Genomic DNA, 15,809 nt, shown 5'->3' on the forward strand with positions numbered 1-15,809 from the left:
GGGGACCTCGGGGGTACCGGCCCGGTGCGGGGCAGGGCGCGGGGCGGAGTTGGCCCATCCTGACTCCTCCCTGGCCTCCCGGACCACACAGTGCCCCCAGACCCCACTGTCCTGTCTTGGTCTCCGGGTCCCCACAGTTTGACCCACTGCGTGAGATGACAGTAGTGGGTCCTGAAACGACAGGGGCGTTTGGGGTCCGGAGAGCGGCGGGCAGCTGGACCGAGGGCGGAGGGGAGAGAAGCCCCCGGCCAGCGCGGGAGCTGGGGGTGCTGGGGGAGAGGGGCAGGGGCGGGCTGGCAGGCCCTCCCTCCCGCGGGCATCTGCCTGCCTGGCGCCCCTCATCCCGTGGCCCGGCCCAGCGCCCCACCTGGGCTGGCCTGTCATGTGGGCTGCTGTGAACGTCATGGGCCTGTGACCCGGGGACGCAGTGAAGGGCTGACGTGGGTGGACGGAAGAGGCACAAAGGAGTCCAGTGATGGGGAGGTGATGACTCCCAGGGCCTCAGGCTGGGGTGGGGTCAGGTGGATGGAGTTAGTTAAGGGCTTGGTTCTGACGGGGTTTGGTTTGGGATTGAGACATCCTGGGATGAGAAGGTTCAACATCCTGGGAAGGGAAGGGTCCCCATCATATTGGGGCAGGGTGGGGCCTGTGCTGGGAGCTGTCTGGACAGGACTGGCCTTTCAGAAAGATCCAGCTGCCCCCCACCCGACAGGACTGCACCTCGGTGGTCACTGGGCCTCTCCCATCACTGGGTGCTGACTCTGCAGGCAGAGGCCCAGCCTCGCCTCCTGGCGGGCCCAGTGGGAGTGGCCCGTGAGCGAATGTGTGGGGAGGTGAGCCTTTCTGGTACTTTCTAGGGCAGAGCCTGGTCTGTAAGTTCAGGGAAGCATGGAGGTCGTGTGTGGTTGAGCCCTGGGGGGAGGGGGAGGAGAGACTGACACCCATCAAAGGCCCAAGCACAGAAAGCCAAACCCTGACAGCGGGGTTTGCAGCAAAGTAAGGCTTCCAAGCGAGGGAGGAGGGAAGCCTCAGATCCACTCCTCATTGGTCTGAGTTGGCAGTTTTTATTTTTCTTAATTGATCATTTGCATTTAATGAGAAGAAAGAACTATCCGTTGAAAGACACATTTACGAGAATGAAAAAACAAACCACCCACTGGGATATTCTCATTACACATATCTGACAATATATAAATAACTCCTACCAATGAATAAATCAAAGATCATTAAAAATAGGCAGTGTACTTGAACTGGCACTTCCAATTCACATTTAGAAAAATTGAGTTCGCAGTTTTTAAAGGGGAAGAACAGAGGAGCTGTGCCGTCTGAGTCATCTGCCGTCTATGTGTCTGGTCTGGTGGTCTGTGACGCCGGAGTCTGTGTCAACATACTCTGTAAAGGTCATCTTGCCCTGGAAGATGACTCAGAACAGCACATAACCAGTGATGCTTCTTGGAACGCTGTGGCTCCAAGCCTCTGACCTTCACTCCTCCTTATTGATGAGGCAAAAATGTGATCAAACAGGTATGGGCTAGGACAAGAGGGAAAAACAAGAACAGACACCCGGGCATGAGTGTTAATTATAAACCAGTCACAGGACTGGGTTTCAGGACTCCCACAATTCATAATTGAACAAATGAATGAATGAGAGACAGATTTGACCCCATAAAAATGGAAAACTCCTCTGTGTCAAAAACAAAGCATCAGAAAATAACGACCCAGAAGGGCAAGGCAGGCGGTTCTGTGGCTTTTGTCATCCTGCAGCTCGGGGCAGTGGTGGGGGGCACCTTGAGGTGCCTCGTTACGCCTGACCCTCTGTCCCTGCTGGACCTGGGTCTGCAGGTGCTCACATTTTAGAACTAGGAGGGTAACACCTGTGGAAAGGCTTGTTTTTTCAGAGCGGGCGGTAGCAGGGGATCCACCACCATCACTTGGGTTTTGACAGAGACTCACAGGCAGGCAGAGGAGGGGGCGGCTTACACTAGAAAAAAGGAAAGCTTAGGTGTGCCCTGATGGAGTCTCTGGGCCCGAGGAGGCTATGGGCAGGCTCACTGCAAGCTGGGCGTCCCGTTTGATTGCTTTCAGGGGCATATTTGGCCTTCTCTGGTTGTCCTGAGTTAGAAGGGGGATGGGGCAAAAATTAGGGAAGGTGACTGTCACGGCCACCTCCTGACATTCTGGGCCAATGGCTGCAGAGGCTGTGGTTTGGCTTCTGGACGGTTGTTGCACAGATGGTGGGTCTCTTGTCACGTGGACACGGTCTGGCCATTGTCTGTCTGTATAGTCATTGTCTCATGCTGCTTTATGGAGTCAACGTTGCTTTATTGCTGCAGGTTTGGGTCCAGACATGTTTTCCAGCTGCCATGGAAGGCAAGCTCTGAAGGTCAAACTCTTGAATGCTGGTCCACACTTTCCTTGCACCTGCTGTGTGGCATAGGAGTAACTGCTGAACCTCTCTGTGCTTAAATGAAGCACTAAGTGAATTAATGAGCATAAAATGCTGGGGACGGTGTCTGAGCCCTAGGGTGAGGTGATGATGTTACCACTGTCATTGCCTATAATTACTATACTAAGTCTAACCCATAATTAGCATTACTTTTTCTGCCCAAATGCCCTGAAAAATGTTGACATTCATCTCATTCCTTGACGACACAGCTTTTTATCCTACTAGAGCCAGGGGAAGAGACCTAGTATCCCGTCTCCCCATCTAGAGTCCTGAGGCCATTCACTTTAATTTGAAATCCCTATTCAGAAGGATCAAACTTTTAAATCCAAGCAATTTTGGAGTTTCACTTGTGATCTCTGATTTTCCCAGAGTCAGAAGAAACCAAGGTGTTTTGTGGGTTTTTTTCTCAATTTAATTTCTTACGTGTAGGAGCCCCAAAGATATGAGACCAAGGGTGAGCCTGGCAATCGAGGCTTATATGCCTCAAGGAATGGGATGGGGGCCTGGGGCTCCCAAGGGGAGGAGGGCCCTTCATGGGGCGATACAGAGAGCTGAGTTTGGTAATTAACGTTTGCCCTGCTGTGCAGGGAAGTGTTTCAGATAAAAAAGTTCTCCCTGGTAATAACTCTTCTTCGGGTACAGGCCCCCTATCTCAATTCTTTCAGGTAGTTAAGGAAGAGGTCATAGTTGTACTGAGCCTGCTGGCTCCGGATTGCCTACAGCTCAAAATTGTCTACATGCCAAAGGGCGTATTCTGTTCTCACAACCTGGCTTGTGTGTTTCCCTGTTGGCTCGCTCAGGCAGGTGACTCACACACCTGTGCCCCATTCTATTCAGCTGCTTGTGTTTCATGTTGCAAAAATGTCACCACCAGAATTTGTCGCTAATTAAATTCTAGCCCAAGAGACCCTTCGGGTGGGGGAGGAAAAAAAGAGACAGATGAAACATTTAAACAAGTAAGCATTTATTACATTTACCTATTCATCTTCAATCACAAAGGAAATATCAGTGGAGGTAAACCTAAACATAGGTGCCCCACCTGGGCACATCGCTGCCCAGCCTCCTGCATCAGGACCCATTACAGGCCTGGCTGCCTGGCCGAGCTGGAAGCAAAGCGGACGGTGGCTTTACCTCCGAGCCAGGACCCTTGAAGCAGCCATCTCGAGCAGAGACAGCCCTGAGCCCCCTCTGAAAGGTGAAAGGAGGTGCAGAAATTGGGACGACTCAAGGGAGGGAACAGATGTACATCTTGAAGAGCCGTTGCTATAAACTAACGTAGGCAAAGGATTTTCTAAGCTTAGAAGCATCGGAAGAATCAGAAGGGAAAGGCCGGGACCCAGATGGGGGCAGGTGACTCTCTGGGTGCACCTGTTGACCTGTCCTCGGCCAACCAGCTGTTCTCTCTGTGTCTCCTAATGACCTATGGACCCTTGTCCAGGTCCCCAGCAGACAGACGGGCAGCACTGGGACTGTTCCCTGCCTCCGTACCCGTCACTTAGGAGGCGTTAAGTGAATATTTGGCTCCTTATGTTACGGAACTCACGCTGGGCAGCTCATCGCTCAGGAATACAATACTAAGGGCCAAGTGTTGGGTAAGAGGAGAGGCAGCTTTATTGAGGAAGCTGGCAATCCTGGGGAGAAGGTGGGCTCACGTCCCAAAGAATCAACTCCCCCTTGCTGATCAGGGGACAAGAGATTTTAAAGGGGCGCTTCAGGGGTGCACAGGCCCGGGCTGGGGGGAGCTGCGTGAAGAAGAGCGCAGTCAGCTCTGACAGTCAACTTGCAATTAGTCATGCGGTGATGTGATCACTGTCTCGATTGTTTTAAGTGCAGTTAGTCTTCAGTTCCAGAAGGGGTTTGTTCGCATCCCCTTGAGGCCAGTTCTTGGAATTGTGTAAGACAGACCAGCAGTTCATGTCACGGCTGTAGTCTTGTCATCATGTAATTAACTTCTTCCATCTGGTGGGGATTTCAGTGTCTGCAAAATAGCTCAAAGGACGTGGCTCAGAGTATTATCTACAGACTTTGAGGAGGAATTAAAGGTCCTTGACCTTTTGTTTTTGTCATACCACGAGGCTCGCGAGCTCTTGGTTCCCTGACCAGGGATTGCACCCAGGCCCCGGCAGTGAAAGCGCAGAGTCCTAACCACTGGACTGCCAGGGAAGTCCCAAAAGGTCCTTGTCTTTTTCTTTCTTAAAGTACTTTTTATAAAATTGTACTTCTATAACTTAAAATTTTACTTATTTATTTTATTTTGGCTGCGTTGGGTCTTTGTTGCTGTGTGCGGGCTTTCTCTAGTTGTGGCGAGCGGGGGCTACTCTTCGTTGCGGTGCGCGGGCTTCTCATTGCGGTGGCTTCTCTTGTTGTGGAGCACGGGCTCTAGGCGCGCGGGCTCAGTAGTTGTGGTGCGCAGGCTTTGTTGCTTCGCGGCATGTGGGATCTTCCTGGACCAGGGATCGAACCTGTGTCCCCTGCATTGGCAGGCGGATTCTTAACCACTGTGCCACCAGGGAAGTCCCAGGTCCTTGTCTTTAATGCCTAAACTATATTATTTTGTCTTGTTTGACAGCTTTCCTTTGCTTCTGCATGTTGTCTCCTCTCTGATTAAGTTTATTCTTTGGCTAAAGTTTTTCTACAGACAAGAGGCAGGCAGAGGACGCTGGGGGGACAGTCTGTCCTGGGAAGGCCCCATAGGGTCCTGCTCAGTTACACTTACACACTTCTGTAAATCAAAAACAAAACTGCAAATTAAAGCAATTGAGGGACTTCCCTGGCGGTCCAGTGGTTAAGACTTCGCCTTCCAATGCAGGGGGTGTGGGTTCGATCCCTGGTCGGGGAGATAAGATCCCACATGCCTCAAGGCCAAAAAACCAAAACATAAAACAGAAGCAATATTGTAACAATTCAATAAAGACTTTAAAAATGGTCCACATCAAAACAAAAAAAAAATCTAAACGGGACTTCCCTGGTGGCCAGTGGTTAAGACCCCTCACTTCCAAAGCAGGGGGTGCAGGGTCGATCTCTGGTCGGGGAGCTAAGATCCCACATGCCATGTGGTGTGGCCAAAAAGAACAAAATAGTCAATGCCAGGAATTTATTTGAAGGAAAAGTAATATAATGGATGGACAGAAGATTTATCTATAAAAATGTCCATCCCAGAATTTAGAAGCCGCCTCCATGCCCAGCCTCCGTCCATAGCAAGGAGCCCTGTGTACTTGCGAGGAAGTGTTTACAAAAGCGTGTCTGCCAGGGCCCTGATGTTGGCAGCACTGGGTGCTTGTTGAAATGCTGAGTTCCCAGCCCTTTTCCCTGGAGATTCCGAGTCCCTGGGGTTCGGTGGGGTCCAGGCACCTGTGGGATTGACGGATGTTCACCGATGTTAACAGTAGCCGTCACTAGCGGGTGGGGAATGGGTATTTAACAACTTTCTGTGAACTTCAGTATTTTCCCAAAGTTTTATTTAAAGGTCTTTTTGCTTTTAGAAGAAAGGTTTATTTTGGAATATTCTTGAGAAATTAATATCATGGGAAAATGCTAGATATGTTATTGAAAAGCAGTTTCAGAACTGTCAATATATGGGGCTTCCCTGGTGGCGCAGTGGTTGGGAGTCTGCCTGCTGATGCAGGGGACACGGGTTCGTGCCCCGGTCTGGGAAGATCCCACGTGCCGCGGAGCGGCTGGGCCCATGAGCCATGGCCGCTGAGCCTGCGCATCCGGAGCCTGTGCTCCGCAATGGGAGAGGCCACGGCAGTGAGAGACCCGCGTACCGCAAAAAAAAAAAAAACTGTCAATATAGTGTGATTACTGTATCAACATATAATTAATACAAATCTTATGCACAGAAAATAAAGAACAGATCTGTCAGAAATTTTTCTTTTAGGCCATGAGACCATGATTGGTTTCCTCCCCTAACTTTTTTTATTGCCCTGATTTTCTATAATAACCGTTGAGGGATACATATCGGGGGAGAAGCACACAATATGGAGAGAATGGGTTTGGGTCTGGAGAGCAGCTCTGAGCAGCGGGGTGCACAGAGGACGTGGTGGGGGTCCCGGAGGGGCAGCGGCTGGGCCACGACAGTGGACAGGCTGCCTAATGTATGTGCAAAATGAATCTTTGGGCCCTTGTTCAAAATGTATTAAGAATTTCAAGAAAGCAGCACCGGGGCTATACCAGGCGCAGCCCTTCTACTTGGGGCCGCGCTGCTCACGGCACACGTGGACCACGTGCCACCCGTGAAGTGGTGCTGGCCTGGACGTAGGGCGCTCGCGGCTGTGCTGGCAGACGGGCTGGCCTGGATGTCACCTTTGCCTTGTCTTTTTCAGACTCTGGGCGAGAGCATAGCCTGTAAGCCTCTTTGCTCACCTACAAAAGGGCAAAAGCCACCCCTCCCTTGCAGGATTGTTTGAAGATGTATAAAGTCCTCGCACATAGTAGGCCCTCATTAGGTGGTAGTGACTGTTACTTATTTTATCTTCTTTACACTTTCTGTAGTGTGTTCAATAGTGTCCTCTGAAATCACACCTACCCAGAACCTCAGAATGTGACCTTAATTTGGAAATAAGTTCTTTGCAGATGTAACTAGTTAAGATGAGGTTAATAGTGGGTTAGGGCGGGCCCTAAGTCCAATGACTGGTGTCCTTATAAGAAAACAAGAGGACACAGAGAGACAGACAAGAAGAACAGCATGTAAAGACAGAGCTACAGGGGAGGAGGCCACGTGAGGACAGAGGCAGACATGGCGTGATGCAGCCGCAGGCCCAGAATCACCAGGAGCCCCAGAAGCAGGAAGAGGCAGACAGGACCCGCCCCTGGAGCCTCCGGAGGGAGCGTGTCCCTGTGGACACATGCATTTCAGACTTCTGGCCTCTAGAACTGGGAGACAATAACTTTCTATTGCTCTAAGCCACCGGTTTTGGGCACTTTGTTACAGCAGCTCCGGGAAACTGAGTCACCTCCCTTGCACATCACATACACGCTTCCTAGCACAGATGCAAAATTATGCTTCAAAGATGGGCTCACCCTTCTTCACCAAGTTGAGCCTGGAGTTGAAAGACCATGACCTAGGAAAACACACAGGATCCACGAACAGGGGTTTTTCTACAGAAAACAAACACAGGCAGGACAATGTCTGGATGAGAAGTGGATTCCCATGATGCTGCGGGAAATGAGAGAGGCTGGTCCTTGTTATTTGTGGAAGACATGAGCACTCGTCTATTGCTAATTTGTACCTAGTGAGCCAGTCACAGCTGTTCTACACACCGTCACCTCCTAGGCACCGTCCTGGGTGCAGATGAGTAGGACTGAGAAAAACCCTGCCCTCAGGGTGGGATGGGGTGGAGGGTGTGTAATGTGTGTAGAAGTGGGAAAATACATTCTTCCCCAAGTCCTGTCAGACTTTCTGTTTTTGCTTTTCTAATTTTTAAAACTTTTTACATTGGAATCATTTTAGGTTGCAAAAACAGTATAAAGGTTTTGTAAACTCTTCATCCAGTTTCCCTGAATGTTAATGTCTCACACAGGCCTAAGCACAGCACAGTTACCAAAGGCAGGAAATGAGCCTTGAGATGCCCTGTGATGAGCTCGTGTCCGGAATCCACGCACGTTTTACTGCTGTCCCACCACAGTCCTCTGTCTGACCCAGGCTCCTCCCACGTGGTCCTTCCCGGTAACGTCTCCTGAGCCGGCTTCGACCTGGGACAGGTTCCCAGTCTTTGTCTCTCATGACCTTGACACATTTAAAGAGTATGGATTGTTTATTTTGAGGAAGATCCTAGTTTGGGCTTCTCTGATGTTTCTCCTGAACAGGTGGAGGTCGTGTGTTTGGGGCAGGAACACCACCAAAGTGATGCTGTCCTTTCAGTGCGTCATCTCAAGGGCGTGTGATGTCCATACGCCTTGCACTGGTGATGTAGACCTCCATCTTGAGTGAAGGCATGTCTACCAGTTTTCTCCATTGTAAAGTTACTATTTTCCCCATTGTAACCAATAAGTACTTTTGAGGCTATGCAAATAGCATGTCTGTCATCCTCCTTTTTTTTTTTTTAAATAAATTTATTTATTCATTTATTTATTTTTGGCTGTGTTGGGTCTTCGTTTCTGTGCGAGGGCTTTCTCTAGTTGTGGCAAGCGGGGGCCACTCTTCATCGCAGTGCGCGGGCCTCTCACTGTCGCGGCCTCTCTTGCTGCGGAGCACAGGCTCCAGACGCGCAGAGCTCAGTATTTGTAGCTCACGGGCCCAGCTGCTCTGTGGCACGTGGGATCTTCCCAGACCAGGGCTTGAACCCGTGTCCCCTGCATTGGCAGGCAGACTCTCAACCACTGCGCCACCAGGGAAGCCCTGTCATCCTCCTTTTGCCACTAATTTTAGTATCCATGGATGGTTCTTGCCTGCGATGCACAGCGGACTTTGAAAAGTCTCCTAAAGAAGGATAATTTTGCATTTAGAATTGTCGATTAAAATTCAATTGACAAGAAGAAAAAAGAATTTTACTTGAGCCAAATTGAGGATTATAACCCAGGAGGAAGTCTTTCAGGAAAGGCTGTTCTGCCTGTTAAAAGTCGAAGGCGTGGTCATATACTGACGTACTGACATTTTCAACAAAGTTCACCAAGGATACATAGTCCAGGTAGCACGTATAAAGCCAGCAGCAGGTCACCGTGACCCCCTACGAAGTTGGGAAAGTACAGTATTCTTCTAAGAAGTTACATTGCCATCGTCAGAAGAAAGGAAAAAAATTGATCTTTATGGTGGAGCAGGCATTCCCACCTTTGAGGAGGTCCGGTTATTGTGTAATGTGGACGCACACTGCCATCAAAGGGGGAGTGAGAAGGCCCTAACGGACAGAGAGACTTTCATGCTTCATTTCCTCATCCTGCCTTAAAATATAAATTTTACTTCGTCTGAACAAAAGCATGTATTTTTTAGTTACACTGAACATGCAACAAATCTTTCATGAGCTGTCAGTGTCTAATAGCTGTATAGGCTGTCAAGTATTGGTATATTTTTAAAGTATATGTTGGTGCATTTCATTGCATTCTTTTGGTGAAATTCCCGGTCAGAAATTCACTGAATGTCTATTAACATTGCTCTTTTCTTTAGGCTTTGTTGTCTTCTTTTTCCTGCTTTAGGAAAAAGCACGTAGCACCCTCCTCTCCGGAGTACGTGGATTTGTTATTTCACTGCCCCGCACCTCCGCTGAGACGTGGCTGTTGAGGCAGGGATCTTGTCCTGTTCAACAGCGCCACTGCTGGTGAAAGAACTTAAATAGCTTTTTCAAACAGAAAAAGTTGGACGAATGGGGCAATGAACGCTTGTATTCCTGCCACTGGAGTCAACCATTGTTAACATTTTGCCGTATTTGCTGTGTGCCCTGTGTGTGATTGTTTCTCTATCTATTGACATGACACTTCACCCCCACCAGACACTTTGCAGTTATTTCCTAAAAGTAGAGACATTCTTCTCCGTCACTTGTTGGCAAACTATGATCACTGGGCCTAATCTGGCCCATCACCTGTTTTTGTAAATAAAGTTTTATTAGAACACAGCCACACACATTCATTTGCATGTTGCCTGTAGCTGCTTTTGCACTAAAGGAGCAGTTGTTTTGGCTCACAAAGCTGAAAATATTTACTGCCTCACCTGTGCAGAAAAGCATTAACCTAAGGCCTTCATGCTGTCCTTACAAAGTCCTGCTTATGAGTTTGGCTCTTAGCTGGAACCTGGGAATGTGGATTTGGGGAGGGGTCCCATCACCGTAACTGTGATAAGAGTGCCTCACTGGGTCTGAACCGTTTGTACAAACAACACAGCCTGTGCTGAACACCTGTTCTCTCTCTGTAAGTCCAGAGTTTCCGTGTGTGTCTGTGACTAGCTCATAATAAAAACTGGGCGCTTTTTTTTTTTTTAATTAACATTTTGGCTGTGCTGCTCAGCGTTTGGGAGCTTAGACCACCTCCTACAGTGGAATCGCAGAGTCTTAACCACTGGACCACCAGGGAAGTCCCAAAAAACCCTGGGCTCTGGTCTCTAACAAGCTCCTTCTGACATTTAATGCGTTTTCACAGCTCTTTGCTGGGAAGGTAGCTCGCTCTACAAGCCTTTTCCCTGTGCCTTGAATCCTTTTGCCATAATAAATCATAGCCATGGGTCTTCCTAGCGAATCAATGAATCTGAGCATCTTGGGTCCCCGACACATGGCCCTTTACAGAAAAAGTCTGCTGAGGACCATTCTACATAAACACCATTGTTATACCTAAGAAAACAAACAATAATTCTGCAATATAACCTAACCTCTAGTTTCTATGCAAGCTTTCCAGTTGTCCCCCAAATTATTTTTTGGCTTATTTTAAAAAATCAGAGTCCAGTCAAGATTTGTATATTGCATGCCCTCCTTTACACATGCTTCACCCATGCCTTCGTTCATGACACTAACTGTGAAGCGTTGCGGACTGTCCCAGATCGGGTCTGCGATTCCCTCCTCGTGCCCCGTGCGCGGCCTTCCTGTGTCCAGAGGCCGGGCGCGGACCTACAGGCTGGACGAGGCCAGTGCAGCTTGCCCCATGGGTGATGCTGCAGCAAGGTGGGGCACCGGCCGGCGGCGTCAGGCCACTGCGGGCTGGGGCGATACTCGCGCGCCCCCACTCCCCGACCACCTTCCCCCCGCGTCGTGGCATTTTGTGATGACCTTGGCTGACCCAACATTCACTGGATTCACTGGGGGCTTTCTTCTGCCTGTGCTCGCTGGCGTTCTTTAATAAAGAAGTGCCTTCCCTCAGCAGCCTGGGGGGAAAACTACGGCACCCCCCAACTCTCCAAAGGCTGGCAAACACTAATGACCTCCTTCTAATTGCCTGTGTCCAGAGAGACTATCCGCCGAGGTAGTCAGATGGATTTGTCATTCCGGGCCCGGCCACTAGAGGGCGGTGGCGTGCGGCCCGGGCGAGGCCGGCGCGGGCGCGTGACGTCACGCTGAGTCCAAGACAGGCCGGCGCGGGCGTGTGATGTCACGCGGCGCCTGGCAGAAGCCGGCGCGGTCATGTGACGTCACGTCGTGCGCCCAGGCGAAGCGGTGCGGTAACTGATAACCTGGGGGTCTGGGCGCGGTCGCCATGGGTCCGCGGGTGCAGCTTCCGCCAGAAATCCAGCTGGCGCAGCGCCTGGCAGGGAACGAGCAGGTGACCCGAGACCGGGCGGTGAGGAAACTCCGGAAATACATTGTCGCCAGGACTCAGCGGGCCGAAGGTGGGCGCGGGGTTGGCGGCATGTGGGAGGGGGCGCCTCGGCGGACGGGCCGGGTGGGGGTCGCGGGGCGGCCACCCGGGCTGGGGGACCTTCCAACCTCGTGGAGTCTCCACGTGGTCGGGCCGAGTGGGCGGGGCCTGCGGCGATGCTTCCACCAGTCACCCGCTTCCCGCTCGTGCTCCCGCCTGAGCGCTTGGCCCTCTGCCCCGTCCTCACCTTGGCTGCCCTGAAGGTGCGCGGCGCTCACCTCCTGCTGCGGTGGGCACGTGTCCCTATGAGGAGGCTCCGCCTCCCCAGCCCCTTATTTCCTCTTCGCAGTTAAGACCTGCTTTCCTCTGGGAACCGGTCCCCTTATCAGCCCATATATTCCGCTATCCCTGCTACCCACTGTTTGGGCACCCTGTGTTTTTTTCTCAGAGCGGCATTTATCACTGTTGGTAGTCTTTTTCTTGTGTAATTATTGGGTTGTCGTCTGAGTTTCACGTAGTGTATAGTCCTTAGAGAACATGCTTCCTAAGTGATTCTCAAAATGTGGGTCTCAAAACGCGGCCCCATCAGCAGCTTCGGCATCACCTGGACATTTGTTAGAAATGCAAATTCTTGGGTCCCATCCCCGTACTGCTGAATCAGAAACTCTGACAAGTGGGCCAGAAATCCGTTTTAAGAAGCCCTCTGGGTGATGTGATCCTGTTGCTAAGTCTGAGAACCACTGCTCTGGAGCAGGGTGCCAGACACGTAGTTAGGACCTCAGTACATACTTGTTGGGTGATTTTATATGTTCAGTATCTGCCTTCATAACGACCCTGAATGAGGTAACTTGTAATTTTAAAATTTGAAAAGTGCACAAAGCCCAGGTGTAACGCCGGGTGAGTTGTTGCCAACAGACTCACCTGAGTAGACACCATCCAGACCAGGAAATGGTGATTCACTCAATTTTGAATCGACAGAAATGGAGTACAGCGCCTGTTACTTGTAGACTCTCGGGAAATGTTTATTGAATGAATGAAATGACAGTTATCTGGGGGAGTCCTTCCAGCCACAGGCCCAGCAGGTTCTGAGTTGGGAGGATGGCTTGAGAGGGAGGGCCGGGTACCTTTACAGTAAGATGACTTCGGTCTAGTTCAGGCGTTCACATTTCTCTGGCTGTGTTCTGGCACTAAAAAGCTGGGTTCATCTGTTCTGAGCGTTGCTGTTTTTGGTGCAGGTGGTTTCACTCATGACGAGCTGCTGAAGGTGTGGAAAGGACTGTTTTATTGTATGTGGATGCAGGACAAGCCACTCCTCCAGGTGAGTGCCTGGGAGGGTACAGAAGGAGCTGGGGCAGCAGGAACAGTGGGAGGACAGGCGAGCACGTTGTCGACCCTCATTTTACTACTGCAGACATGCTGGGCAGCGTTTTACAGCTTCCATCCTTTTTGTGCTTTAATGGCCGGAGGGGCCGGGGCCTTGGGTTACAGTGAGTCTTGGCTTGCTGAGTGGAGCCCCGCAGCAACACTGTTGAATGCCAGTGTGCGTCATGGCTGAAAACCGGGTTGTCTGTTCTGTGTTTGTCAGAGATGGCAATGAAGTGCCGAAATGCTGGAAACCAGGGGACGGAATTCACGTCTTCTGAGACGAGGATTTTTTCTGCTAGCCTTTTTTAGCAAAACAGACTTTAGAGCAGTTTTGGGTTCCCAGCAAAATGAGAGGAGGAGCTACTGAGGTTCCCCCCCCGCACAAGCACAGCCTCCCCCGTTATCAGCCGTACCAGAGTGGGACCTTTGTCACCGTCCGTGGACCTACATGGCACGCGATCATCACCCAGAGTCCATAGCTTCCCTTAAGGTTCACTCTTGGTGACGTACAGTCCGTGGGTTTGGATAAATGTACAATGACGTGCATCGTCATTATGGTATTTTACGGAGTAGTTTCACTGCCCTAAGATGCTAGTCTTTTTAGAAGTGTTTCCCAGCGGGAATTGTTTACTGTTCAGAATCACCTGGGCGGTGACGGTACTTATTTAGAATGCAGATTCCCGTGCTGTATTCCACGCCTGATAAACGAGCAGCTCTCGGGGGAGGCTCTGGAATCGTCTGTTTCGCCAGTGCACTAGGTGATACCTGGCACAGTGACACAGGCAGGCAGCTGGTAACTTACGGGGTCTCATCGGCCCCCTTCTGCTGGTCAGGTGGCTGTGTGCTCCCAGGCTCCTGCTCTCCCGCCCCTTCCTTTGTCAGCCTCCGTTGCTCAGGGTTCAGCGTCGGTCATGCGGGCAGTCCCTGCCCTTGCTTGTTGTGAGGTCCTGTGGGCCCTGGCCTTCAGGGGAGGCCTCTCGCGGCCAGTGTGAGACTTGCAAACCCCAGGCTCGCTGGGCTGCGAGGCCCCGTGGAGCCGGACCCCGCGACGAGTGAGGACAGTTGAACGTCTGTCTTACTGCCGTTGCTCGTTGCTGTACGATCACGTTTGCTCAGGACTGAGGGCGTTTGTTTTGTTTCCTGTGCAGGAGGAACTTGGCAGGACCATTTCCCAGCTCATCCACGCTTTCCAGACCCCAGAGGCCCGTGAGTATCCCCGCCATGGTCGCGCCCAGCCCCTGGACACGAGGCCTGTGTCTGAGAGCGGGAGTGAGGGCCCCGTCCCAGCTGGCGTCTGCCGGCGCTCACGTGGGAGATGCTGTTCTGTTTGTCCTGCACGTGTTTGCTCACTTGCCCAGAGGAGGCTCAGTTCAGGAGTCTAGAGGGCTAACCCTTATATTTCAGACTTACAGAGGAGAGCGATGTAGTGTCCGCAGCTGTCCGACTGAATCTCCCCTGATGGCGGTGAGGTTCCTGTAGAGCATCTTTCTAACTCTTGGCGTTCTTGTTCTGACCAACTTCAGCCGTTCTCAACCCTGCGGCCTGCCCGTTGTGTCTTTAGAAATCCTGATGTCTAGACCCTGGTCCCATTAGGTCAAGCTCGGGGGGTGGGGCCTGGGCGCCAGCATCTGCGACACCCCCTGCCCTGCTCCGAGGGCAGCTAGGGCTGGGCAGCGTCACTGCATGGACCCCGGGACCGTTGCTGGCGGTGCCCCGGCCGTGTGGGTGGGTTTAGTTCAGTTATGCTTAAGCTGGCAAAGTAGTCAGAAGTAGGGGGTGTGCGGTTACAGGAACTGCGTTTGAGTAATCGCTGGAGGAGATCCGTTCTCTATAACTTTTACCTTCTAAGAACCTCCAGAAGCGTTTCTGTGCTCAGGAGAGGGCCAGGTACAGAGCGTTCACTTGGTGACACTTGAATGAGGTAGTGAACGCAGGCCTGTCCTGTGGGAGATAAGAGGTGCCCTTTGGGGACTTCCCTGGTGGTCCAGTGGGTAAGACTCGGCGCTCCCAAGGCAGGGGGCTCGGGTTCCATCCCTGGTCAGATCCCATGCGCTGCAATAAGAAGTTCACATGCCACAGTGAACAACCCGAGTGCTGCAACTAAGAGCCGGTGCAAGCCAGATGATAAATAAATAAATATGAAAAGAAAAGGTGGGGGGCCCTTTGTGTCCCTCCCGAGGGCTCTCTCCTGGGTGTGCAGACGGCCGTCTCCTCCTGTGTCCTCACGTGGTCGCCCCTCTGTGTGTGTCTGTGTCCTCATCTCCTCTGAACGACACCAGTCAGATGGGATTAGGACCACCCCAGTGACCTTCTACCTTAACCACCTCTGTAAAGACTTGTCTCCGAATAAAGTCATATTCCAAGGGATTGGGGGTTAGCGGTTCAAGGTATGGGCTGGGGACCTGGTTGAGCCCGTAGCACTCCGGTTCTGACACACTGTTATTGGCAGGGTTTTGTGGTTGATCAGGTGAGTGGATTAGTGGGGCGAGTGCTGGGGCAGGGCGTGGGTGCCGGGCAGGGTCCTTAGCCCCAGCCGAGGTGGGGCAGCGGCAGTGGTTGCGTGGGGAGAGGCGGCCTGAGCGCTGCTTCTCGTGCTGTGGGGGCTTCCAGTGCTCTCTGCCTGATCTTCAGAGGCTGTGGCTTCAGTTTGCGGTTGTAGCTGGGATTTGCTTTTCTTTCCAAGGTTCTTAAAAGCCCCGTTTTTAAGCCAAATCCGTAGCACTGCTGTCAGCTCAGCACACTCAGGGGCTCAGCACCCCCGAGGCCGGTGCCATGCGACGTCCTG

The 15,809-nt window shown here is 51.6% G+C and overlaps 1 protein-coding gene across 1 annotated transcript in view; it reads left to right on the forward strand.

Annotated features, from left to right (window-relative positions):
- Positions 1–11,557: 11,557 nt before the first annotated feature.
- The window catches only part of RRP1 (ribosomal RNA processing 1), a 15,758-nt gene continuing 11,506 nt past the window's right edge, over positions 11,558–15,809 (forward strand). The window contains exons 1-3 of the mRNA XM_024758449.1: positions 11,558–11,690; positions 12,895–12,977; positions 14,173–14,230. Of these exons, the coding sequence (XP_024614217.1) occupies positions 11,558–11,690; positions 12,895–12,977; positions 14,173–14,230 (274 nt within the window). The remainder of the gene's footprint in view (positions 11,691–12,894; positions 12,978–14,172; positions 14,231–15,809) is intronic.

Source organism: Neophocaena asiaeorientalis, unplaced genomic scaffold (assembly GCF_003031525.2).
Source record: "Neophocaena asiaeorientalis asiaeorientalis breed wild unplaced genomic scaffold, Neophocaena_asiaeorientalis_V1.1 scaffold45, whole genome shotgun sequence".
Taxonomy (NCBI): Eukaryota; Metazoa; Chordata; class Mammalia; order Artiodactyla; family Phocoenidae; genus Neophocaena; species Neophocaena asiaeorientalis.